The 27,456-nt window shown below is 41.2% G+C and overlaps 1 protein-coding gene across 9 annotated transcripts in view; it reads left to right on the top strand.

Moving 5' to 3' along the window:
- SENP6 (SUMO specific peptidase 6) overlaps positions 1-27,456 on the top strand; it is a 163,456-nt gene that overhangs the window by 24,038 nt on the left and 111,962 nt on the right. For 3 of the 9 annotated variants that reach the window (XM_070795476.1, XM_070795480.1, XM_070795483.1), the window contains exon 1: positions 4,356-4,391. The exons of 1 other annotated variant lie outside the window; for it this stretch is intronic. Coding sequence is in view for 4 of the 8 variants with exons in the window: in XM_070795473.1 (XP_070651574.1) it covers positions 4,340-4,391 (52 nt within the window). In the remaining 4 variants the exon portion in view is untranslated. Of the gene's footprint in view, positions 1-4,063; positions 4,392-27,456 lie in introns of those variants that run through there. 5 more of the 9 variants (XM_070795473.1, XM_070795474.1, XM_070795475.1 and 2 more) reach the window with 4 other exon arrangements.

Genomic DNA, 27,456 nt, shown 5'->3' on the forward strand with positions numbered 1-27,456 from the left:
TGGGCAAAGATATTTTCTGGACCTCTGAAAGGATTATGTTAGTCTTTAAGGAGTCTGGGTTCTAGAACTCTGAAGTTTCCTTGGCAATGATTATTTTAAATATACTGTATCCACTTGTTTATATATACTTGTATTCATCTGAATGTAGAAATGTATTAACCCACTGGTGTAAGACTCTGTAGACACAGATAAAAGGTAAAACATGTTTAAAGGCCCTGAAGTACAAAAGAAGTATTTGAGGAACTGAAGCCAAGTACAAAGCGGTTGGAGCAAAATTAAGAAGTAAAAATGATGCAAGATGAGGTCAGTAAAGTAGGAAGGGAGGGTCTGGTAGATCAATTAAAGGTTTAGGATTTTATCCTAAGAGCAGTGGGAAACCTTTGAATGGTTTTAAACTGAAAGTGCTTTGATCTGATTCATATTAAAGAAAAAAAAAGATTACTGTGGCTTTTGTGTGAGAAATGGATTAGAGGAGGGGCAGAGAGAACAAGGAACGATCTGTTTGAAGTGCTTATTACTGCAGTGTGGCTGAGAGGTGATACATCCTAGGACTAGGGTGGGGCCACTGGGATGGGAAAAAGTACCATAGATTGAAGATGTATTTAATTAAAAAAAAAGAGTCAAGAATGATTTCTAGGTTTCTGGTTTGTGAAGCTGAGTGAATGGCAACACTATTAATGAACAGACAATCCCAGGAGAGCAGTAGCTTTGGGTAGGGTCTCACACTCTTCCATCCTTCCAACGAATCCTGTGAACTCTTTCAGTTGTTTTCTTCTGAATTCTACCTGCACAGGATTGTAGCCTCGAAAATGCTGGTCCACTGGTCATTACCACTGATTATTCTTTCTTCAAGGGCTCAGACTGCACATAAACTGAAGGCATTCATGATATGGAGACCCCTGAATACATGATTTTGAAACAGTTTCGGTAGGCCTCACTGCCTGCAAAGCTCTCAACCGTATGGTGTGGTCAAAACATCCCAAAGATTGTAAATTGTAGAATCAGCACATTCTGCTGCAAAGAAGACAAATTCTAGTGGATTAAGGAGAGTGGGAATGTTGAGAAGGCATTAGGGTGTGTTTAGGGATTGTGATGAGATTGCAAATGGTCACAGTGGTTGTGATTGGAGACAGGGATTTTTGAATTACTGTCTCCAGCCACATTACAGGGAGTTTGGAAGATAGGTAGGTCCAGGGTTTAACCTTGAGAGCAGGTGACCAGAGTGAGTAAAAAGAGATTGGCAAAGCTATGGATTAGAGTTAGCATTTTAGGCAGCAGTACCCTGTTTTTATTTTCCTTTTTTTCTATATTTTCTTTAATGGAATATTTAGAAAAAACGAAGTAGCTTAATATATCCATTGTAATTACTCATTCACTCAAATCTGAAATAGTCTAATTTTTCTTTATCTTATGTACCAGAATTAAACTGTTTAATACAGAAACTAACAAGTTCGTTGACATCTGAATGGAATTTGCTAAATTTAAACAATAAAGACACGTTAGGCCTTTTAATAAAAACTGAATGGCTAACTCAGAGAATTGGTTTTGTAATTAGTCATATTTCTAATATCCAAAGGCATCCTCAGTAATATCTCTGAGCTTCAAATTGTATATATCAAAGAGTTAATAATTAAATATTTGTAAATATTTGAAGTATATATTTGCATACATACTAAATACATCTAAGTTTCAGGGATATATCCTAAATCTGAAGTTTTCTAGGCCCCGAATCCTGGATAAAGGGTTACATGATACCATCAATTCTTAGTTGATCATATTTATATGGAAGAACAGTGATTTCTGAAAATATCTTTAATTTTATACCTGAATATGGAAACTGATAACTTCACTTGTATTAGTAAATTGCAGACTCATAGAGTAAGAATAAATGAACTGGAAAGGAATCTAGAGACAGTTAATCTAGAGGGTTTCACATTGTGGGTCCCCTGCATCACCAGTGAACTTGTTAAAAATGCAAATCTAAGGCCCACTCCAGACCCAGTGAATCAGAAACTACAGCGGAGGGGCAGAGCAAACTGTTTTAACAAGCCTTTTCAGGTGATTTTGATGCATGCTGAAGTTTGAGACCCAATGGTTTAATCGGTATTTCTCTTTTAAAACTGGAATCAAGGAATACCAAAGAAATAAACTGAAATTCACACTACTTAAAAATAAAATAGTGGACTTTGAAAGATCCTAACTTAGATTGCTTAAAAGACATCTTTTCTGTAACTGCACCTTCTTACTCATTTCATGGGTGTTAGTTTTCCACAGCTGCTGTAATAAACTACCATTAATTTGGCAATTTAGAAATTTATTATCTTACAGTTTTGTAGGGGCAGAGGTCCAACATCTGTCTCATTGGGCTGAAATCCAGATGTCAGCTTTGCTCCCAGGAAGCTCTAGGGAAGAATTAGTTTCCTTGCCTTTTCCTGCTTTCAGAGGCCATACATATTCCTAGACTTCTGGCACCTTCTTCCATTTTCAACTCATGTATGGATTTTAAACTCAAAAATTCTTTCCAAAAGTTCACTTTAGAATCTGTACAGATGAGTCCAGTCACCCGCATGTGGCTATGATCTACCAGCCTGAGCAGGATACTGTCATTGGCACAGACTCTTTGCCATAGACCATCACAACTACCATTCAGTCTCCTCAAGCAACAAAAATAGCAAATGATAACATATTCATTATCTCACTCTTACTAAGTCAGGAAAGGTTATTAGTTCATCTTAGGAAAAGACTTTAAAAGAAGTTTTAAACAAAGTTTTTTTATTTATACCTTGGCCTTAGGGCAATTAAAATAGTTCATTCCTTAATTGACTCAGTCATAGTTTTCCTGTATCATTTTAGTTGCTGTTGAATTTTCATGGATATACAGCATACATTTGTGTGTGTGTGTGTGTGTGTGTGTGTTTTTCTCCAGGGAAGACCGTGAGGGATTTAAGAAAAATGTTCGATTGTTAGACTACACACCAAATGGAGTCATGAGTTTCGTGGTGGGACTATGCCTAACTTCTTTCCTTTTATGTATTTTCCAAATATTCATTAGTGAACATGACATTTCTTTAATTAAAAAAAAAAGAAAAACGAACATGACACAGTCACCTGTAGTCACAAGGCCTGAGTGACTGTTAAGGCAGCGGGACGGCTTTTAAAGTTTCAGGTACACAAAAAGACACGATTTAAAAAAAATTTACACTGTCATCCAAAGGGTACTGTAGCAACTTCCCTGATGAATTACCTTGAAAACATTTTTTTTAACAATGAAGAAGGCCACAAATCACTCTCCACACGTGTGATCGCACTACCTCACTCGACCTTTTCTCTCCAGTTGGCTATGGTCTAAGCCCGAAGGCCTCCTCAAAGGAATGAACTCAGAGTCCTTTCTCAGGCCACCGTGCTGCCACGGAGGCCGAATGCAGCGCCGGCCCGGCCCGCCAGCGACCCGGACCCGGCGTGTGTGGGCCGAGCCGGCGCCGCGCTGGGCCCTCGCCACCGAGGGCCCGGCGGCCGGCGCCACGCGGCGGGGCTCTGCGCGGCGCCGCAGCCTCTCCGCCCGCGCGAGAGCCCGGGCTCCTGAGGGGGAGCCGCGCTGGGGGCGGCGGCGGCGGCGGCGGTGGCTGCGGCGGGGCGGGGGCGGGAGCCGGGCGGCAGCAGCAGCAGCGTCCGTGGGGGAGGAGCGGCGGCGGCGGCGGCGGCTGGAGCTGCTGTGGCGACGGACGCGAGGCGGTGGCAGCTGAGACCCACCCCTGTCCACATGGACAGTCGCAGAGGCCTCGGCTGATGCATTCGCGCCTGGGCGGGGTGGGCGGACGGCCGTAGCGGCGGCGGCGGCACAGGGAGCGGAGGGCCCCGGGGGGCGCCTGTGGGTCGCGGAGGCCTCGCCGCTCCGGCGCGGCCATTTTACGGCCCGGGACCGAGGGAAGCCTATTTGTGTGCTCGCCTTCTGCCCCCCTCTTCCTGCGGGCCCGCGGCTGGGGGAAGCTTCAAGGGCGGCCTAGGCGGGCGGTGGATGGGTAGTCGCGGGCCGAGAGGCACCGGGCCCGGGAAGCGCCGACGCCGCCGTCGCCGCTCGCGTTCGCCCGGCGGGGCCTGAGCCAGCCCAGGCTGCGGGCCTCGCCGCCCGCCCGCGGATAGGCCCCGGGAGCCGGCTGCTTTTGTGTAGGCCCGTCCGGACGAGGCAGCGTCGCCCGCCTCACGGCCGAGTCCTAGGCCCGCAACCCTGCGGCGGCTACCCTCTTGCGGCGCGGCCCCTCATCCTGGCGAACGCGGCGGCGGCGGCGGCGGTGTGGGCCATGGATTAAGGCGGCGGCGGCGGCGGCGTGGGAGGAGGAAGATGGCGGCTGGCAAGAGCGACGGCAGCGCCGGGGAGATTACTTTTCTGGAAGGTACGTCTATTCCTGCCCTTTTGGGGGTTGGGGGTGGGCAGAGACAGGAAAATGTGGGCCCCTGATTCCCGGATATTCGGTGACGGGCGCCGGGTGGGTTTGAGGGGCGGCGGAGGACCGGGGGGGCGGGGGCTCCGGGGCGATGGCTGGGAGGGAAGGTGCTGCGGGGGCGCCGGGTTCGAGTCCGCCCCGGCGAGGGGCTCGGCCGGGAGCCGGGAGGCTGTGAGGGGGCGGCGGTGGACCGGCCGCGAGCCGGAGTTTCTGGGCGTCCTCTGAGACTGCACGCGTGTCTTTTTTTTGACATTTTTTTTTTGCTTTCTCTATGCTGGCCTAGGGATGAGAGCCGACTGCGCTCGGCTCTTGTTTGGTGTTTGTGAAAAGTTTCAAGTTGCTAAAAGGTTGGGTGAAATCGGGGGCCAGACCACTTTGGGAGGGGAGACGTAGTTTTCTGGAGCTTGTTGTAACGCCCCCCCCCGCAGGCCTTTCTGTTTCGCAGAGCTTCAGGCTTCCTTTTGCAGCCAGCATTCAGATTAGGCCTGGCCCTAAGAAATGTGTTTGACTGAACATATTTTAGGAAGTTACCTGGGAAAAGAGAACGAGATACACAATATCAATTTGGGGGTCGTCACCCAAGCTAACAGACAAAGCTCGAGTGATTCCATTTTTATTCACTTGTGAGGAAAAAGTTAAACATCTGTTGTAGGTAGACTAAGCCAATGTTAAGGAAAGCTACATATTATTGTTGGAGGTGGTGTTACAGTATTGGCTCTTTGGCCAAGTAAAAAGATCCCCCAATACAGCTAAATTCGTTGTAGTTGTGGATCAGGAACTGTAATGTTCATTGCTTAATTTGACTGTGGATTCACTGTTTATGCTGGTAATTGGGTTTATTAATCAGTTCGGGAGAGCAGGCCTGTCTGCTGTGCAGTGATTGTTTAAAAAAAAAAAGGATTAACTCCTGGATGATTTTGCAAAGATGAATTTCACATGGGAAATAGGCAGTACTTAATTGGAAACATTTCTGCATTAAGATAGTACAAGTTCACTATGGTACAAAGTCCTGTAAGAGGGCGTCAAAAGATGCTTATGCCGTGTTTACAGTTTTCTTAACTGCATTGGGAACAGTGCCTGGAACACAGTAGGTACTCAAGTCCAGTGAACAAATAGAGACCAATAGAAGTGAGTGGGAAAAGAAATATTAATATTCTTAATTCTTCTTCCTTAAAGTATAGCAGAACAAAAAAAAATTTTTTTTATCTTGTTATGCAAACCAGCCTTTATTTAAAAATGATGAGAGTTTTATATGAGATTTGTAGTAAGAAGATGTGGAAAGCTTGTGAGTTTTCTTGGTTCACTTCATATTTCTTCCATTCTACCTCCATTCTCATTTGGGCTGATTAGTTACCTGTCAGAGGCTGAGAGTGGTGCAGCTTGTGTTACAGGTGGTGCTATGTGATGAACATTGGGAGGATGGAAGGAGCATAATTAAGGCCAACAGATACAGGGCTCAGGTAAATTTAGAGCTGTTGCTGCTAAGTCACTTCAGTCGTGTTCCACTCTGTGCGACCCCATAGATGGCAGCCCACCAGGCTCCGCCGTCCCTGGGATTCTCCAGGCAAGAACACTGGAGTGGGTTGCCATCTCCTCCAGTGCATGAAAGTGAAAAGTGAAAGTGAAGTCTCTCAGTCATTTCCAACTCTTAGCCACCCCATGGACTGCAGCCTACCAGGCTCCTCCAACCATGGGATTTTCCAGGCAAGAGTACTGAAGTGGGCTCTCATTGCCTTCTTTTGGTTTTAGCTTATTCTGACTTAAGGGTCTATGAATTCCTGTAGTGGAAAAAACTGAGTTTCATCACTTCTTTTTCAGCGTTTGCATAAGCAAGTGAATGGTGCCTTATTTAGAGTATGAGCATAAGGGGCTGATATTTAGTACTACTAAATAAGTGGAATGATATTTAGGACTACTTATATTTTTTTATATTTAATTCTTTTGGTTCTTTATGCTTTTAATGATGAGATACTTCAATATAACTTGCCAAATATTCACTCATCAAATATTTATATCAGCCTACTCTGTGCTAGGCACTTTACCAAAGTAAAGACAGCAGTGCATAAGATAGATAGGGTCCTTTCCTTCATAGGACTTATATTTTAGTAGGAGGGACTTTTTATAATTAAAAATTAATCCATTTAGAACAATCTTACCGCTTTTTTTTTTTTTTTTTTTGCATAGTTTCCTTCTTTATTTAGATCTGCTCAGACCTGACAGCCTACTTAAAATGTCATGCTGCCGCACTCACATGTACAAACATGGTATTCCTCTGTTTTATTTTTCGTGGTAGCACTTTTCACATGATAAATTTGTCTTCATGTTTTTAAGTCCTATAAAAATACAAGCACCATTAAAGCAATAACTTTTTCTTTTTACCATCATATTTCTTGCACCTGGAGCATCTGTATTTGTTGTTAATGAAATAAACAAGAAGATAGTGTACTAAAGGCTATTTAAGAAATACATAGAAAAAGCCATTTTCCATAGTGTTAAGGTCATGAAAGGCCTTCCTGAGGAGGTCACACGTGTGTTAAGGTAATAACTGTGAGACTAGAGTATGGCAGAGAGGACGATGCCTGTAAAGGTTCCAAGATGATATAGGATTTCATTTGTTTAAAAAAAGATCATTATGGCTGAAATGTAATAAGTAAAGAACACAGTAACAAGCACAGATATGAGAGCAGATCATGAAAGTTCATGAATTTTTATTTGATTCTGAAAAGTAGGAAATCATTGAAGAGTTTGGGGCAATGGAGTTAATGATACAATTTATCTTTTTTAAACAATCACTTTGCACCTGGAGTAAATTAGAGCAGAGTAACAGTAAAAGCAGAGCCATTAGTTAGGAGAATATTGTAGCAGTCTGAAAAACACACAGGCTTGGATTAGGATGGTAGCAGTGGCCATCAGGAAAGAGAAGTGGATAGATGGAAGATCTGTTTGAGAACTTCTTAATGCATTGCATATTGAGGATCAGAGAAAAGCAGGAATCAGAGATGACTCCTAGGGTTTTGGTTTGAGGTTTTGGTGGGGGTGGGGGACTCCATTTATTGAGATGGAATAGAGGAATGAGAAGCTCATAGCTCTGCTTTCATCATCTTAAGTTTGAGGTGCTGGTTTGTCATCCGTGTTCCAAATACTGCTTTACATTCTCATAAACTGTGAAGTAAAATACTAATTCCAATTCTTTTCCTACCTTCACTAGGGAAAAAGAGAGCTACTGGTTACTATTGTGTTTTATTTTGTCAGTATAGTATCACACTGAAATGGTGTGAATTGAATTAGGCCATTTGTACTGAATTTTTTTCTTCCCCCTCTTTGATTTGTTCCTTTCTCTTCTGTTCACTTAAAGTTGTCTTCTGCCCCTTTCCCTCTTGTGATAGTTTGGGAGGTTTCTTTTGTTCATTCATTCAGTAGATACTTACTGAGCAACTATAATGTTGTAGGTACTGTGCTGAGAGGCAGAGTGGAGGCAGGGGGGATTTCCTGGTGGAGTTTCCAGTCCGGTGAAGAGAGTCAGTAATCAAATAATCATACTTGTAAGTGTAAAATTACAGACGTCAAATACAACAAATGGGGATTATTTATAGTAATGAGAATTTGATCTAACTACGAGCAAAGCTAGTGGAGGTGATGGAATTCCAGTGGAGCTATTTCAAATCCTGGAAGATGATGCTGTGAAAGTGCTGCACTCAGTATGCCAGCAAATTTGGAAAACTCAGCAGTGGCCAGAGGACTGGAAAAGGTCAGTTTTCATTCCAATCCCAAAGAAAGGCAAGGCCAAAGAATGCTCAAACTACCGCACAATTGCACTCATCTCACATGCTAGTAAAGTAATGCTCAAAATTCTCCAAGCCAGCTTCAGCAACACGTGAACCGTGAACTTCCAGATGTTCAAGCTGGTTTTAGAAAAGGCAGAGGAACCAGTGATCAAATTGCCAACATCCACTGGATCATGGAAAAAGGAAGAGAGTTCCAGAAAAGCATCTATTTCTGCTTTATTGACTATGCGAAAGCCTTTGACTGTGTGGATCACAATAAACTGTGGAAAATTCTGAAAGAGATGGGAATACCAGATCACCTGACCTGCCTCTTGAAAAACCTATATGCGGGTCAGGAAGCAATAGTTAGAACTGGACATGGAACAACAGACTAGTTCCAAATAGGAAAAGGAGTACGTAAAGGCTGTATATTATCACCCTGCTTATGTAACTTATATCCAGAGTACATCATAAGAAACGCTGGGCTGGAGGAAGCACAAGCTGGAATCAAGATTGCTGGGAGAAATCTCAATAACCTCAGATATGCAGATGACACCACTCTTATGGCAGAAAGTGAAGAGGAACTAAAAAACCTCTTGATGAAGGTGAAAGTGGAGAGTGAAAAATTGGCTTAAAACTCAACATTCAGAAAATAAAGATCATGGCATCTGGTCCCATCACTTCATGGGAAATAGATGTGGAAACAGTGGCAGACTTTATTTTTTTTGGCTCCAAAATCACTGCAGATGGTGATTGCAGCCATGAAATTAAAAGATGCTTACTCCTTGGAAGGAAAGTTAATGACCAACCTAGATAGCATATTCAAAAGCAGAGACATTACTATGCCAACAAAGGTCTGTCTAGTCAAGGCTATGGTTTTTCCTGTGGTCATGTATGGATGTGAGAGTTGGACTGTGAAGAAGGCTGAGCACCGAAGAATTGATGCTTTTGAAGTGTGGTGTTGGAGAAGACTCTTGAGAGTCCCTTGGACAGCAAGGAGATCCAACCAGTCCATTCTGAAGGAGATCAGCTCTGGGATTTCTTTGGAAGGAATGATGCTAAAGCTGAAACTCCAGTACTTTGGCCACCTCATGCGAAGAGTTGACTCACTGGAAAAGACTCTGATGCTGGGAGGGATTGGGGGCAGGAGGAGAAGGGAACGACAGAGGATGAGATGGCTGGATGGCATCACCGACTCAATGGACTTGAGTCTCAGTGAACGCCGGGAGATGGTGATGGACAGGGAGGCCTGGGGTGCTGCATTCATGGGGTTGCAAAGAGTCGGACACGACTAAGGGACTGAAGTGAACTGAGGACAGTTTGGAGGGTGACTAGGAGAGGGAAAGGTGGAGAGAGCGCTTTCTAATCAGGGCGAATGCGATAGAGGAAACATCATATGTTTAGGGAACTGAGAGGACCATATGGTGGTGGTAAGGAGAGTGTTACAAGAGGAGACTGGGGTTAACATCCTCAGGTTTGTTTCAAAAAAAGTTCGAAGTCTACCACTTGTAGAATGCTCTAGGGAGGGGCAGAAGAAGGTCAGGGAGGTCAGTTAGACTTGTGGTATAGGGCAAAGGTGCTGCTAGTTAGCTCCTTCTCTTTTGATATTCTCCTTTTCTCACCTGTGGAACCTCTGGCAAGTCTAACTCCTCTCATTTGTTTCTTTTCTTTTTTTTTTATAGTGCTCTTGTTCATCCTATAATAACTTTCTTTCTCTTTATCTTTTTTCCTCTACAAACTAACTGCCTAACCAATATTTTTTCCCATTTTTTTATCCTTCCCCTTTCATATGTGTGTGTGTCTGTGTGTATTTACTACTTTGTTTTCATTTTGGGCCCCTCTCCCTTTGTGGACTTTGTCTACTAGTTGAAGAGATTGGTCTGAACTACTGCAGTGTTGTCCTCTATCCAGCAAAACTGCTTATGTTTCCAAATGAAAAGTGTTTTCCATTTTCCCTTAATTATACTTTATTTTTACATACAAGTCAAGTTCAGAATCCAATCCGTTTGTCATTTGTATGGGGGATAGTAAATACTTCACCACATCTCCTGAACTAAAGTACCATTTCTCCTAAATGATTGGCATTCCATGAATATGAATAGGGGCTTTCCAGGTGGTGCTTATTGCAAAATTCAGACTTAAATGGAAGACAGTAGGGAAAAACCACTAGACCATTCAGGTATGACCTAAATCAGATCCCTTATGATTATACAGTGAAGGTGACAAATAGATTCAAAGGGTTAGATCTGATAGACAAAGTGCCTGAAAAACTATGGATGGAGGTTCATGACCTTGTACAGGAGGCAGTGATCAAAACCATCTACAAGAAAAAGAAATGCCAAAAGGCAAAATGGTTGTCTGACAAGGCCTTACAAATAGCTGAGAAAAGAAGAGAAGCAAAAAGCAAAGGAGAAAAGGAAAGATACACCCATTTGAATGCAGAGTTCAAAAAATAGCAAGGAGAGAGAAAAAAGCCTTCCTCAATGATCAATGCAAAGAAATAAAGGAAAACAACAGAATGGGAAGGACTAAGAGATCTTTTCAAGAAAATTAGAAAAGGGAACATTTGATGCACAGATGGGCACAATAAAAGACTTAAATGGTATGGACCTGACAGAAGAGGAAGATATTAAGAGGTGGCAAGAATACACAGAAGAGCTCTACAAAAAAGATCTTCGTGATCCAGATAACCACGATGGTGTGATCACTCACCTAGAGTTAGACATCCTGGAGTGTGAAGTCAAGTGGGCCTTAGGAAGCATCACTTCAAACAAAGCTAGTGGAGGTGATGGAATTCAAGTAGAGCTATTTCAAGTCCTGGAAGATGATGCTGTGAAAGTGATGTATTCAGTATGCCAGCAAATTTGGAAAACTCAACAGTACCACAGGACTGGAAAAGATGAGTTTTCATTCCAGTCCCAAAGAAGGCAACGCCAAAAATGTTCAAACTATCGCACAATTGCACTCATCTCACATGGTAGCAAAGTAATGCTCCAAATTCTCCAAGCCAGGCTTCAATAGTACATGAACCGAGAACTTCCAGATGTTCAAGCTGGATTTAGAAAAGACAGAGGAACAGGAGATCAAATTTGTTGGATCACTGAAAAAGCAAGAGAATTCCAGAAAAAAAAAAGTCTGCTTCTGCTTTATTGACTACACCAAAACCTTTGTGTGGATCACAACAAACTGTGCAAAATTCAAGAGGTGAGAATTCCAGACCACCTTAACCTGCCTGCTGAGAAATCTGTGTGGAGGTCAAGAAGCAATCATTAGAACCAGACATGAAACAACAGACTGGTTCCAAATTGGGAAAAGAGTACGTCAAGCTATATATTATCACCCTGATTATTATTTAACCTATATGCAGAATATATCATGCGAATGCTAGGCTGGATGAAGCACAAGCTGGAATCGAGATTGCTGGAAGAAATATCAGTAACCTCAAATATGCAGATGACAGCACTCTTGTAGCAGAAAGTGAAGAGAAACAAAAGAGCCTCTTGATGAAAGTGAATGAGGAGAGTGAAAAAGCTGGTTTAAAACTCAACATTCAAAAAATGAAGATCATGGCATCCAGTCTTGTTTCATGGCAAATAGATGGGGAAACAATGGAAGTAGTGAGAGACTTTATTTTCTTGGGCTCCAAAATCACTGCAGATGGTGACTGCAATATGAAATTGAAAGACGCTTGCTCCCTGGAAGAAAAGCTATAATCAACCTACAGAGCGTATTAAAAAAACAGAGACATTATTTTGCCGACAAAGGTCTGTCTAGTCAAAGCTATGGTTTTTCTAGTATGTATGGAGGTGAGAGTTGGACCATAAAGAAAGCTGAGCACCGAAGAATTGATGCTTTTGAACTGTGGTGCTGGAGAAGACTCTTGAGAGTCCCTTGGACTGCAAGGAGATCCAACCAGTCCATCCTAAAGGAGCTCAGTCCTGGGTGTTCATTGGAAGGACTGATGTTGAAGCTGAAACACCAATACTTTGGCCACCTGATGCGAAGAAGTGACTCATTGGAAAAGACCCTGATCCTGGGAAAGATTGAGGGCAGGAGGAGAAGGGGATGACAGAGGATGAGATGACTGGATGGCATCACCGACTCAGTGGACATGAGTTTAGGTGGACTCCGGGAATTGGTGATGGACAGGGAGGCCTGGTGTGCTGCGGTTCATGGGGTCGCAAAGAGTCGGACATGACTGAGCAACTGAATTGAACTGAAATTGTGATAGTGGTCAAGAACCTGCGTGCCATTGCATGAGAAATAAGAGACACTGATTTAGTCCCTGTGTCAGTAAGTTCCCCTGGAGAAGATGGCTCCCCACTCCAGTATTCTTGTTTGATAATCCTATGGACAGAGGAGCCTGGCGGGCTACAGCCCATGGGGTTGCAGAGAGTTGGACATGACTGAAGGGACTTAGCACGCTCGCATTGTTGTGAGCAAGGTCTTCAATGTTGGCCTGCTCAGGGGGTCACACCGCAAAGTTCTTCGTTTTAGCCCCACTCCTTCCTCTTTTGATTGTGCTACCGTTAGAATCTGTACCATGGTGTCATTCCTTATTTAGTGCTTTAGCTATGTATATTTCCTAGTTGCATTCCAGTTGACTTGATAAATTCTACTTATCACTTGATTTCATGTACTCACATGAAACAGTCTAGTAGAACCTCACATGAAATGGAAGCAGTTTTCATAAGAGATGCATTGAGAACATGAAGTCAAAAGCCAGAATTCTAGGATTCATCTTCTATAGCTCTATACTTATGGGCACTGCAATCTTGGATAGGTAATTTAACCTCTGTGTTTTCATATCTGTAAAACAAGGATAATAACTGCAGTTGCTTCATAAGGTTGCCCTGAAGATTAAACATGTTAATATATAGTAAACTCTTAGAACAATTCCAGGCATGTAATTCCAAATACTATGTATAAGTTGGTATTATATTTATTTTCTTAGCAGGTAGAAAAGAGAAAAACTTTTCTTGCTTTTTTGTTCTTAATGCTTGCCTTCTCTCTTATTTGAATTCTAGTTTTACTTTCTTTCACTTACTACCTTTCTTTCCCTAGGTATATTAGCTGATCGTTCTTGATATTCTAGAGTGACTAGTGAGAGAGGAAAAGAGAATGAAGTTATGTATTCTACATCTAGACTTCTATTAATTAGTTATTGTACTGTAATGTTACTGTAATGTTAATACAATAACATTGTATATTGTAATGTATTGTATTGTAATGTTGCCATTACAAAAGTATGTTGACAATTTGAGGAGATCAGGAGGTCTAGAGGGCTTATATGACCTAGAGCAAGTTAGGGCATCAGCAGAACTGGAGCCTGGGACCTGTGCTAGAGCCTTAACCTCCTTCAGCATTCCTTTCCTTCTTTCTTCCCTCCTTTCCTTCTTTATCCCTTTGCTTTCCCATTCTTCTTACCTATTTAATCTTTAGGGGCATGGGGGCTGGACAAGAGAAGGAAAAAATAATAGGGAATTATGGGGACTTAACATTCATTGATTCAATTTGATCTTTTTACGAGGGCAAAAGCCAAAGCCACAGATGTCTTAAGGCCCAACTTCAGAAATTACAGTGTCACTTCTGTCACATTTGATTGGCCAGAAAGCCACAGAGCCAGCTCAGATTCAAGGGGAGGGGAACATCATCAGGAATGGTGGAAAAGAATTTGCAGCCATTTTTCCTCTCACATACCTCTTTGGTGTTTTGTTCTTGTTGTAGTTTAAATACTTTCAACAGAGTCATATTGTTTCTTGAACTTGAGAACTACAGTTCTTTTGAGATCCAAAAGTTTCTAATTTCTAGACAGATTAGGAAGCTAAAGGAAGACAGAAAAAAAATAGAGCACACATTTGTAATTTTTCTCAAAGATGTAAATAGCAACATAAGTCAGTTCAGTTCAGTCACTCGGTCATATCCGACTCTGTGACCCCATGGACTGCAGCACGCCAGGCTTTCCTGTCCATCACCAACTCACAAAGCTTGATCAAACTCATGTCCATCGAGTCAATGATCCCATCCAACCATATTACCCTCTGTTGTCCCCTTCTCCTCCTGTCTTCAATCTTCCCCAGCATCAGGGTCTTTTCCATTGAGTCAGTTTTTCGCATCAGGTGGCCAAAGTATTGGAGTTGCAGCTTCAGCATTAGTCCTTCCAATGAATATTCAGGACTGATTTCCTTTAGGATGGACTGGTTGGATTTCCTCACAGTCCACGGGACTCTCGAGTCTTCTCCAACATCACAGTTCAAAAGCATTAATTCTTCGGCACTCACCTTTATGGTCCAACTCTAACATCCATACATGACTACTGGAAAAACCACAGCTTTGACTAGATGGACCTTTGTTGGCAAAGTGATGTCTCTGCTTTTTAATATGCTGTCTAGGTTGGTCATTGTTTTTCTTCCAAGGAGCAAGTATGTTTTAATTTCATGCTGCTATCACCATCCACAGTGATTTTGGAGCCCAAGAAAATAAAGTCTTCACTGTTTCCATTGTTTCGCCATATGTTTGCCAGGAAGTAATGGGATTGGATGCCATGATCTTCATTTTTTGACTGTTGTTTTAAGCCAACTTTTTCACTGTCCTCTCTTACTTTCATCAGGAGGCTGTTTAGTTCTTCTTCACTTTCTGCTGTAAGGGTAGTGTCATCTGCATATCTGAGGTTATTGGTATTTCTTCTGGCAATCTTGATTCCAGCTTGTGCTTCATCCAGCCTGGCATTTTGAATGATGTGCTCTGCATATAGATTAAATAAGGAGGGTGACAATATACAGCCTTGATGTACTCCTGTCCCAGTTTGGAACCAGTCTGTTGTTCCATGTCTGGTTCTAACTGTTGCTTCTTGACCTGCATACAGATTTCTCAGCAGGCAGGTAAGGTGGTCTGGTATTCCCATCTCTCTAAGAATTTTCCAGTTTGTTGTGATCCATACAGTCAAAGGCTTCAGTGTAGTCAGTGAATCAGAATTAGATGTTTTTCTGGAACTCTCTTGCCTTTTCTATGATCTAGTGGATGTTGTCAATTTGATCTCTGGTTCCTCTGCCTTTTCTAAATCCAGCTTGAACATCTGGAAGTTCATGGTTCACATACTGTTGAAGCCTGGCTTGAGCAGTTTGAACATTACTTCGGTAGTGTGTGAGATGAGTGCAGTTGTGCAGTAGTTTGAACATTCGTTGGCATTGCCTTTCTTTGGGATTGGAATGAAAACTGCAATATCAGTTCAGTCCAGTCCCTCAGTCGTGTCAGACTCTTTGTGACCCCATGAATCACAGCACGCCAGGCCTCCATGTCCATCACCAACTTCTGGAGTTCACTCAGACTCACCTCCATCGAGTTGGTGATGCCATCCAGCCATCTCATCCTCTGTCATTCCCTTCTGCTCCTGCCCTAGTCCCTCCCAGCATCAGAGTCTTTTCCAGTGAGTCAACTCTTCACATCAGGTGGCCAAAGTTTTGGAGTTTCAGCCTTAGCATCATTCCTTCCAAAGAAATCCCAGGGCTGATCTCCTTCAGAATGGACTGGTTGGATCTCCTTGCAGTCCAAGGGACTCTCAAGAGTCTTCTCCAACACCACACTTCAGAAGCATCAATTCTTCGGCGCTCAGCTTCCTTCACAGTCCAACTCTCACATCCATACATGACCACGGGAAAAACCATAGCCTTGACTAGACAGACCTTTGTTGGCAAAGTAATGTCTCTGCTTTTCAATATGCTGTCTAGGTTGGTCATAACTTTTCTTCCAAGGAGTAAGCGTCTTTTAAACTGCAACATAGTCATTGGTTAATTTTTCTTTGATTAGGGACTGATTCAAGAATTTCTGAACAAGCAAGCAAAAGGAAGAAAAGAGGAGTGTTAGAAACCTTTCCTTCCTTTTTTTCTTTCATTCAGTGATATGCTGGAGTTATTGTAATTCTTCTCATTTTTTTCATCTAATCTCTTAGAAAATATGGTCACCACTGTTTACAGTACTAAAAATTAAATGTTATTTCAGTACAGAACACAGCAGTTAATCCAGAAAGTCAAAGGCAGGCTATTGATCACAATTACAACCCACTTCAGTTGTGCACTTAAGTCATGTTACTTGGAGTGATGCAACAATGGATGATCCATTATTGTGAACTGCCAATTATGGTTGCCTACATCACCTAAGAAACAGAAAGTAGCTGTACAGTATCCATTTGACACTAACAACAGTGTTACTTTTAGCCCCCTTTTGGGGGCTACCTTAGTGTTTTGTACTTCTCAGAGCCTTCTGTGTTCATCACCAAAAATTAGGACCTCTTGTCTCCTGTGGATACTAACTTTGAGTACTAAAATTGGAGCAGCCCTAGGCAAGTTGGGACTTGTGGACCCTGTGCCTCCTCCCAAGCCAGCAACTACCTTGAGACCATCTGAAACGACAGGCTTGAGAAGTAAGAGAGCAAGCCATATTCTGGTCTTGATTTGGGAGAGTTTTTTTGTTATTTCAAGTATATTTCATGCTTAGTTTTTAACAGGAGAGTTTTTTCTTCCCACATTAACCTCATAATCATTGAAATATAGCAAGGAGAAGAAAGCAAATAGTGCTTGTTTATAGTGTATAGCAAATGTACTTTTTTAGTTTTTGGAAAGATTGAAGCCAGTTTTAAGGACAGGAAGAGCGAGAAATTTCCAGAGACTTGTTTGTAGACTATGTAATAACCTTCTTGTCTTTCCTATATTGAAAAAAAGATCTGCAAACTTTTCTGCCTCCACAACCTCCTCTGTTTGAATCTGCCAGTAAATCTGCGATATGGTGAAGGTACTCCCTTTACCACCATGACTTCTGGTGACTCCATCTTCATGGAAACCAGTATTATCTTTGCCTCTGAAACCCCTGTGCCACTGTTTGGATGGGGTGGGATTCCATGTTTTGGCATTTAAACGTTCTTTCTTCAGTTTACATTGGTCTTCATTCTCTATTATCACAGGAAATAAAAAAGAATGATTTAATTTTGTCATTCTAGTAATTAACTCTGCAAATCTTGCTCCACCTTTCCCTCACAAGTTTTGAGTACCAACTCCTGAGTCTCCTTTGTCTGCACCCTTTATAGGCTTTATACCTGGCTTTCAAGTTTATCTTCTTTTAAGTTTACTATGAACCTGTCATTTTTCTCCTTGTTGAATTTTGCATTTGCACTTTCAGAATTAAACAGTGTTTCGTTGGTCTGTCTCAAGACTATTGAACTCCCCTGCCATCTTGACAGTCTTCTCTCCTTTCCTTGAAGCAGAAGGAACTTTTGGAGCCACCTGTCTCTTGTGATCATTTCTTAAGTTATTCATTTTTTTGGACCTTGTGTACTTAAGATAACTATTTTTAGAGTTGTTATTCTGTGTAAAGATATTACCAACTACATTACTTTGGCTTAAGGTACTCATATTTTGATTCCATAGAAGATCAGTATGCTTCCAGCAATACAAGCAGCACCAAACTGCTGCCTGATGTTGGCCTTGGACAGAACTAACTGGATGTCGGCATCCTGCCAAAAGATGCATAGAAACCCATAGAAACTTCTTCAGTGGAATGAAGGAGTAGATAAACTGAGAGAACAGTGAACAGTAGCTTCATCCTGAGGCAAAGAATATTATGGACTGTGGCTCACAGAGAAGTCTAATTTAATATTATTCCCAAGAATATAATATATTCAGGCTTCATTTTCAGATAATATTGGACTGTACTCTGTCTTCTGTATCAAAAAAATAAAGTTGGTTTTTTTTTTTTTTTTTTTAGTTTAGGAATTTGAGAAAATCACCTTAGCTGGGTGATTTTTCTGCTTTATGTAGCATCTGTGGGAGTTATTCAGTGGTAGCTTGGCTGGCCTGAACGTTCCAAGGTGGCTCTTTTCAGATGTCTAATGGGCAGGTTGGAAAGTTGGGCCCTTATTTCTCCATGCAATATAAAGGTCTCTTCATGTGGTCTCTGCAGCAGGGTACCCAGACTTGTAACATGATGGCTTAGGGCTCCAAGACACTGCCTTTGGAGAATCTTGACGGGTTCTTGAGAAAGTTTGGGACTAAAGCATTACAAAGTGAAATGAAGTGAAGTGAAGTCGCTCAGTCGTGTCCGACTCTTTGCAACCTAATGGACTGTAGCCTGCTAGGCTCCTCTGTCCATGGGTTTCTGCAGGCAAGGATACTGGAGTGGGTTTCCATTTTCTCCCCCGGGGATCTTCCTGACTCAGGGCTCAAACCCGTATCTCCTGCTTTGCAGGTGGATTCTTTACCGTTTGAGTCACTGGGAAGCTGGAGATTTCCTGATCTTTGCATTTAATTCTCTCTTTAGGTTTTCTGTTATTGCTTTTATATTTCTAATTTGCAGAAGTTAACTTCTGTGTCAGTGATACTTTTTTTAAAATTCTATTTTTTATTATTTTAAAATGTTACCAGTGACAGTTTAAAAAATTATTAGGAAATACTTCATGTCTGTGTGGAATATAAGGAATAATAGAGCAAAAACTCATACTCTAATTCCTCGCCTAAAGAAAACATTACTAATCCAGTGTTAGTAGAGTGTTAGCTACAGTGAAGCTGGGCTGAACCCTTTGGTTTTTGCATCTTCCTGCCTCCACTCCAGGTGGAATCACCAACCTCTGTTTGGTAGTTATTCCTGTACATTGCTTTGTACTTTATGTATATGTCTTTCAACCTGTGTACCCGTACAGATTGTTAGAATATATTGTACATCATGCCATACTATATTCTTCTGTAACTTTTCATTCTTACCGCATTGAGAAATTAAATAATGTTGATAAGAATAGCTCTATTTCTTTTTCATAGTATGAATGTATACTGCATTATATTTATGCATTTCCTTTTCTTGTGGAAGTTAGGTTGTATCTGATTTTTGTACTTTTACATACATTGCGAGTATGAATGTCTTAGGATGTCTCATATTGCTACTATGAACTTTTTTAAAGTACATTTCCCTGTGCACATGTGTGTGTTTCTTTGGAGCAGAGGTCAGCAAAGTTTTTCTGTAAAGGGCCAGATAGTGAATATCTTACACTTTGCATTTCAAGCAGTGCTGCCAGTTTAGCAAGAAGGTAGTTATAGATAATGCATAAGCAAATGAGGGTGGCTGTGTGCCAGTAAAACTTTTATAGACACTGAAATTTGAATTTTATATGATTTTCTTGTAACATGAAACATCTTTCTTGATTTGTTGTTTTTCCCCGCTGAAGTTGAAAAGTGAAGTGAAAGTGTTAGTCGTCAGTAACGTCCGACTTTTTGCAACCCCATGGAATGTAGCCTGCCAGACTCCTCTGTCCATGGAATTCTCCAGGCAAGAATACTGGAGTGGGTAGCCATTCCCTTCTCCAGGGGATCTTCCCTAACCCAGGAAATGAAACTGGGTCTCCTGTATTGCAGGTGGAGTCTTTCCTATATGAGCCACCAGGGAAGAGTGTTTTAAAAATGTAAAAGCCATATTCTTAACTCAAGGGCCTTGTAAAATCAAGCAGCTGGCCAGAGTTGGCTGGCCATACTTTGTTTACATCTGATCTAGAGTATTTCTTAGCATTGGAATTATTGGGTCATGTATTATTTCAGCTTCACCCTAGATACTGCCAAATTGATCTCCAAAGTGCTTTCACTAGCACTTTTTAAGACTTCCTGTTTATACACATCATCACCCACTTAAGAATGTCTGATGTTTTAGTTTTTGCCAGTCTGAAGGGGTTTATCGGATGGTGATTTGAATTTGTAATACCCCTGTTTATAGTTAGGTTGAGTATCTTTATTGCTGTATTTTAAAAATTTACTCATTGTTCATGCAGTATTAAAATATTGAGTGCCAACCTAGAGTTAATCCCTGTTCTGTTCACTTGTGCTTGAGTAAACTAAAAAGGTAATCTATAAGTTTCTTTTTGTTTTTAGGTTAATTTGTGTATATTTCCTCTATTCTTAATTGCTCATGTCTTCTGCACATTTTGTTTTCTGTTGGAATGTTGGGGTTCTTTATATAGTCTGGGTAGTAAACCTTGGTTGAATTACATGTATTGAGCATACATCTTATGCTCATATATACATATGATATATGTATGTATATATATATATATACATATGCACATATATACATATATACATAAGATGTATATAAATTTATACATCTTATAAAATTATTGCTTATTTTTTAATGCATAGAATAATTTTATGAGCACATTTTAAAAACAGTGTTTTGGTTTTTTTTTCTTAATGTCTTACAGTTTTTGTGATACATGAAATTTAGGTCTTATTGGTCTCTTGTAACTTTACCTGTTTTTTTAATTAATTACTGTTCATTTCTTTGGTTTTTATTATTAGCAGAGTGATAAGTTATCCAGGCTAGGGTAACAGAATTTGAAAATCTACTTTAGTGTATCTGTTTCTTATGTTTTCTTTACATTTAAAAAAAGGTTTTTAAAAAGACTTTATTAAATACTTCCGAATCTGATAGTGGGGTTAATATCCAGAATATAAAAAGAACTCATAAAACTCGGTAGCAAAACCTCCAAATAATTGAACCAAAAATAGACAAAGGACTTGAATAGACATTTTTTCCAAAGAAGGCCTACAAATGGACAACAGATACATGAAAAGGTGCTTAGCATCACTAATTACTAGGAAAATGTGAATGAAGCCACCATATCATCTTATGCCTTGTAGAATGATTATCATGAAACCATGGTAACCATGCATTGGAGTTGGGATTGTAAAACTGGTACAGCCCCTGTAGAAAACAGTATGGAGGTTCTTCGGGAGATTAAAAGTACAGCGATCTTATGATCTAGTAATTCTACTTACAGGAATATATTTAAAGGAAACAAAAACACTATGTTGAAGAGATATCTGTGCCCCCAATTCATAGCAGTGTTATTTATAATAGCCAAGACATGGAAACAATCTTAAGTGTCCATCAGTGGATAAAGATGTGGATATATATACAGTGGAATATTATTTAGACATGAAAAGAAATCCTACCATATGTGACAACGTGGGTGGACCCTGAGATCATTTTGCTTAGTGAAATAAGAATACTGTGTGATCCCACTTATATGTGTAATCTTTAAAAAAAAAAAAAAAAGGTTTAAAACGAAACAACAAAAAATCCCAAACTCAGAAAAAAAAAGATCAGATGTGCGATTCTAGAGGTAGGGCAAGGGAGGTAGGGGACTTGGATGAGGGTAGTCCAAGGTCCAAACTTCCAGTTTTAGGTTAGGTAAGTACTGAGGTTGTAATGTAAAAAATTATGGATGGTTATAGTTAATAGTCCTCTATGACATAATTGTTGTTCAGTCGCTCAGTCTGTGTCCGACTCTGCAACCCCATGGACTGCAGCATACCAGGCTTCCCTGTCCTTCAGTATATCCTGGAGTTTGCTCAAACTCACATGCATTGAGTCAGTGATGCCATCCAGCCATCTCATCCTCTGTTGTCGTCTCCTCCTCCCGCTTTCAGTCTTTCCCAACCTCAGGGTCTTTTCCAATGAGTCGGCTCTTCACATCAGGTGGCCAAAATATTGAAGCTTCAGCATCAGTCCTTAAAATGAATATTCAGGACTGATTTCCTTTAGGATTGCCTGGTTTGATCTCCTTGCTGTCCGAAGGGCTTTCAAGAGTCTTCTCTAGCACCACAATTTAAAAGTATCAGTTCTTTGGCTCTCAGCCTTTTTTATTGTCCAGTCCATCCGTACATGACTACTGGAAAAACCGTAGCTTTGACTAGATAGACCTTTGTTTGCAAAGTAATGTCTCTGCTTTTTAATACACTGTCTAGATTTGTCATAGCTTTTCTTCCAAGGAGCAGGTGTCTTTGAATTTCATGGCTGCAGTCACCATCTGCAGTGATTTTGGAGCCCCCCAAAATAAAAAGTCTGTCACTGTTTCCATTGTTTTTCCATCTATTTGCCATGAAGTGATAGGATCAGATGCCATGATCTTTGTTTTCTGAATATTGAGTTTTAAGCAAGCTTTTTCTCTCTCCTTTTACCTTCATCAAGAGGCTGTTTAATTCCTCTTCACAGTCTACCATAAAGGTGGTGTCATCTACATATCTGAGGTTATTGATATTTCTCCTGGCAGTCTTGATTCCTGCTTGTGCTTCATCCAGCCTGGTGTTTCTCATGATGTACTCTGCATATAAGTTAAATAAGCAGGGTGACAATATATAGCCTTGATGTACCCCTTTCCCAATTTGGAACCGGTCCGTTGTTCCATGTCTGGTTCAAACTGTTGCTTTTTGACCTGCATACAGGTTTGTCCAGAGGCAGGTGAGGTGGTCTGGAAGAATTTTCCAGTTATTTGTGATCCACACAGTCAAAGGCTTCAGCATAGTCAGTGAATCAGAAGTAGAGATTTTTCTGGAACTCTCTTGCTTTTTCGATGATCCAGTGGATGTTAGCAATTTGATCTCTGGTTCCTCTGCCTTTTCTAAATCCAGCTTGTACATCTGAATGTTCTTGGTTCATGTACTGTTGAAGCCTGGCTTGAAGGATTTTGAGCATGACCTTGCTAGCATGTGGAATGAGTGCAATTGTGTGGTAGTTTGACTTATTTAGAAGTTAAAGTAAATCCTAAGAGTTCTCATCACAAGGAAAAAAACTTTCTTTGTTTTCTTCCTTCCCTTCCTTTTCTTTATTTCATCTGTATGAGATGATAGTTGTTAACTGAGCATATTATGGTAATTGACCGGCATACAGGTTATTTCACAGTATATTTAAGTCAAGTCATTATGCTGTACACCTTGAACTTACACAGTGTTGTTCAGTTATAACTCAGTGAAGCTGGACAGGAATGAACCTGGAGTCTGTCATGCAGAGGGAAGGAAGTCAGAAAAAGCAAAACAGATATCATATATAAACGCATATATGTGGAATATATATGCATTCCGCATATATTTATATATGTAGAATCTGGAAAAATGGTACTGCTGCTGCTGCTGCTAAGTTGCTTCAGTCGTGTCCAACTCTGTGCGACCCCATAGATGGCAGCCCACCAGGCTCCCCCGTCCCTGGGATTCTCCAGGCAAGAACACTGGAGTGGGTTGCCATTTCCTTCTCCAATGTGTGAAAGTGAAAGTGAAGTCGTCCAGTCATGTCCGACTCTTCGTGACCGCATGGACTGCAGCCCACAAGGCTCCTCCGTCCATTGGATTTTCCAGGCAAGAGTACTGGAGTGGGGTGCCATTGCCTTCTCTGGAAAAATGGTACAGATGAGCTTATTTCCAGAGCAGGAGTAGAGATGCGGACATGGTGAACAGAGGTGGACACGGCGGGGGGATTAGTTGGGAGAGTAGGATTGGCATGTATACATTACCATGCGTAAAATCCTGGCTTAAAGCATGGGAAACTCAGCTCAATGCTCTGTGATGACCTAGAGAGGTGGGATGGGGTGGGGAAGGGAGGTTTATGAGGGAGGGGAGATATATTTTACATACAGTTGATTCACTTCCTTGTGCAGCAGAAGGTGACATAACATTGTAAAGCAATTATATTCCAATAAAAAATAAAACTGGGCAGGGAGGACTTTTTTTTCCTAACTATGCAAAAGGTTTACTTATTTTTTTTACTCGTTTTTTAAAGAGAAGTTTTAGGTTCTCAGCAAATTGAGAGAGGAAGGTACAGAGATTTGCCATATACCTCCCACCCCAACACATGCATAGCCTTCACCAATATCAACATCTCTTACCAGAGTGGTACGGCTGCTGCAATTGATAACCCTCCGTTGCCACATCATAGCCTCTCAAGAGTGCATAGTTTACACTATGGTTCACCCATAGACTGCACATTGTGTGGTGTAGTCTGTGAGTTGGGACAAGTGTATAATGACATGTACCATCTTTATTGTATCCCAGAGTATTTTCATTGCCGTAAAAATCTTCATCGTTCTACCTGTATGTTCATCCCTCCATCCCCCACACCCACCTCACCCTGGCAACTACTGAGCTTTTTACTGTCTCCATAGTTTTGCCTATTCACAGTGCCATTTAGGTGAAGTCATACAGTGGGTTTACTTTTCTGGGTTTTGTTTTGTTTTGTTTTCACTGAGTGATAGGCATTTAAGGTTGTTTCATCCTCCATGTCGTTTCATGACTTGGCAACTCCTCCTTTTTTTTCCCCCAAATAATATTTCATGGAATTCACCACAGTTTGTTCATCCACCTACCTACTGAAGGCTATCTTGGTTGCTTCCAAGTTTTGCCAGTTATGATGAAGCTGCTGTAAATATCTGGGTGCGGATTCAGTGTGGATATTAGTTTTTTGCTCCTGTGGGTAAATATCGAGGAGTGTAGTTGTGAACCATATGGTAACAGTGCATTTTGCCTTGTAAGAAACTAAACCTGTACTGTTCTGTATTCTCCCCAGCAGTGAATGAGTGTGCTTGTGCCGCACCCTCACCGCATTTGGTGTTAGGGTTCCCGATTTTGTCGATTTTAATGGATGGGTAGTGGTATCTCGTTAGTTTGCATTTCCCGTATGACATATGATGTGAAGAATCTTTTCATATGCTCATTTGCCATGTCTGTATCTTCTTTGGTAAGGTGTCTGTTAAGGTCTTTGACTTATTTTTTAATCAGGTTTTTTTTAATCATTGAATTTTATGTATATTTTGGATAAAGTCCTTTATCAGATTTGTTTTTTTTGCAGATATTTTCTCCCACTCTGTGGCCTGTTTTCTGGTTTTCTTGACAGAGCAAAAGTTTTTAACTGTAATGAAGTCCAGTTTATCAATTCTTTCTTTCGTGGATTATACCTTTGGTGTTTTAGCTAAAGAGTCATCTCCATACCAACTAGATTTTCTCCTGTGTTATCTTCTAGGAGTTTTGTAGTTGTATACTTTACACTTAGGTCTGTGATCCATTTTGAATTAGTTTTTTTTGCTTTAATTTTTGTGAGCGGCGTAAGGTCTGTGTCGAGATTCATTACTTTGCATGTGAACGTGCACCATTTTTCAAAAAGATTATCTTTTGCTCTATTGTGTTGGCCTTTCCAGCCTTGAAAAGCAACAGTTGACTATATTTATGTGGCTCTGTTCTGGGCTCTGTATGCTTTTCCACTCATTTACTTGTTCTTCTGCAGATACTACTCTGACTTGATTACTATGCCTTTATAAGTCTTTGAAGTCAGGTGGTGTCTGTGCTCCAGATTTGTTCTTAAACATTGTGATTGGGCTTCCCTGGTGACTCAGTGGTAAAGAATTCAGCTGTAATGCAGGAGATGCAGGTTTGATCCCTGGGTTGGGAAGATCCACGGAAGAAGAAAATGGCAACCCACTCCGGTATTCTTAGCTGGGAAATCCCATGGTTAGAGGAGCCTGGTGGGCTACAGTCGGAGTCACAAAAAGACTCGGACTAAACAGATATTGTGATGGCTATTCTGAATCTTTTTCCTTTCCATATAAACTTTAGAATCAGTTCCTTAACATTCATAAAATAACTTGCTAAAACTTGGACTGCAGTTGCATTGAATTTATAGAGTTAGAAAGGACTGACATCTTGACGGTATTGAATCTTCCCATCTGTGAACTCAAAGTATCTCTCCATTTATTTAGTTTTTCTTTGATTTCATCCATCAGAGTTTGTAGTTTCCCCTGTGTAGATTTTATATGTATTTTGTTAGCTTTATAGCTAAGTATTTCATGTTTTGGGTGCTAATGTCAGTGTTACTGTGTTTTTAATTTCACATTCACCTTGTTCATTATTGGTATATAGGAAAGTGTAATTTTTTGTATTAACCTTGTATCCTGCGGCTTTACTGTATTTGTTTTTTAGTTCCAAGAGGGTGTTGTGTTTTGTTTTGTTTTTTTTTTTTTTGAGTGATTTGGATTTTCTACCTAGATGATCATGTCATCTACAAAGTTTTATTTCTTTCTTCCCAATCTGTATCTGTAAATACAACACAGAAGATATATAATCAAATACCTTGTTTATATTATTTTCAGCAAACTATTACCTGCTACTGGAAATAAGAAAAATTGAAGTTTTAATTTTATCTTCACTTATTCCTTCTTGATAGTCTTTCTTTATATACATTCAGATTTCTAACCTACATCATTTTTCTTCCCTTTGAAAAACTTAAAAAAAAAATTTGCAAAACAGCAGCAAGTTCTCTGGATATTTGTCTAAGTCTTATCTTTCCTTTACTACCTGTAGAAGGGAATGGCAAACCACTCCGTTTTCTTGCCTGGAGAATCCCATGGTAGAGGAGCCTGGTTAGGTTGGCACAGAGTCGGACATGACTGAAGCGACTTAACACACTGAAAAATAATATCACAGGGTACAGAGACCCAGAGGCCCCCCGCCCCGTACTTTATACTGTTTCACTCTCCTGTCTTGTTTGCATAATTTCCGAGGAGAATTCAGTTACAGTTCTTACCTTTGGTCCTTTTTAGGTTGTGTGTGTGTGTGTGTGTGTGGCTGGTGTGTGTGTGTGTGTGTGTGTGTATGTGTGTGTGGTTGGTGGTTGGTGTGTATGTGTATGTGTGTGTGGTTGGTGGTTGGTGTGTGTGTGTGTGTGTGGTTGGTGGGGGTGTGTGTGGTGTGTGTGTGTGTGTGTGGGGTGTGTGTGTGTGTGGGGGGGGGTGTTCCCCGCCCCACCCCCGGGCGTCTTTCAGCATCACCCGCCCACCCCTCCCCCATCCTATCTCTGCCTGTGGTTTGCAAATGATACGCCTGTGTCGACTAAAAAGATGCACAATGTGAGAGCTGTGAGTTAAGTTTTGTTTGAGGCTAAATGAGGACTGCAGCCTGGGAGACAGCACCTCAGATAGCTCTGAGAGACTGATTCAAAGCGGTAATGGGGGATGGTCAGTGTATAAGATTTTGCTGAAAAGGGAGTTCAGCGCAATCAAGTGCTTATTTTACGAAAGGTTTTCTGCTAGTCACAAGGAGCTGATGTCACCATGAAGGGGATTTAGTGCTTTTCTAGATATGAGGAGAGATGCAAGGATTTGGATCGTGAAGTCAGTTCCTGAGAATACCTAATTGTCTGAAGATCTGTTACACCAGGTTCCCTGGAGCACAGAGTTCCTCACTCTCCACCCTGGTGGGTTCTCCTCGGTGGTGCTGAAGGTCAGCAGCCACAGCAGCACAGGGGTCAGTCTCTGCAGAGGCAGGTGGCAAAGGCCCTTGTTGTTCAGTTGCTGGCAGATGTTCTTGGCAAGTGCCAATATGTAGCTGACACCTTGGTGTAGTTTTTTAGATTTATTCTGCCTCAGAACTTCCTGGATCTGTGGTTTGTTGTCTGATGTT

The sequence above is a fragment of the Bos indicus genome, chromosome 9 (assembly GCF_029378745.1).
Source record: "Bos indicus isolate NIAB-ARS_2022 breed Sahiwal x Tharparkar chromosome 9, NIAB-ARS_B.indTharparkar_mat_pri_1.0, whole genome shotgun sequence".
NCBI lineage: Eukaryota > Metazoa > Chordata > Mammalia > Artiodactyla > Bovidae > Bos > Bos indicus.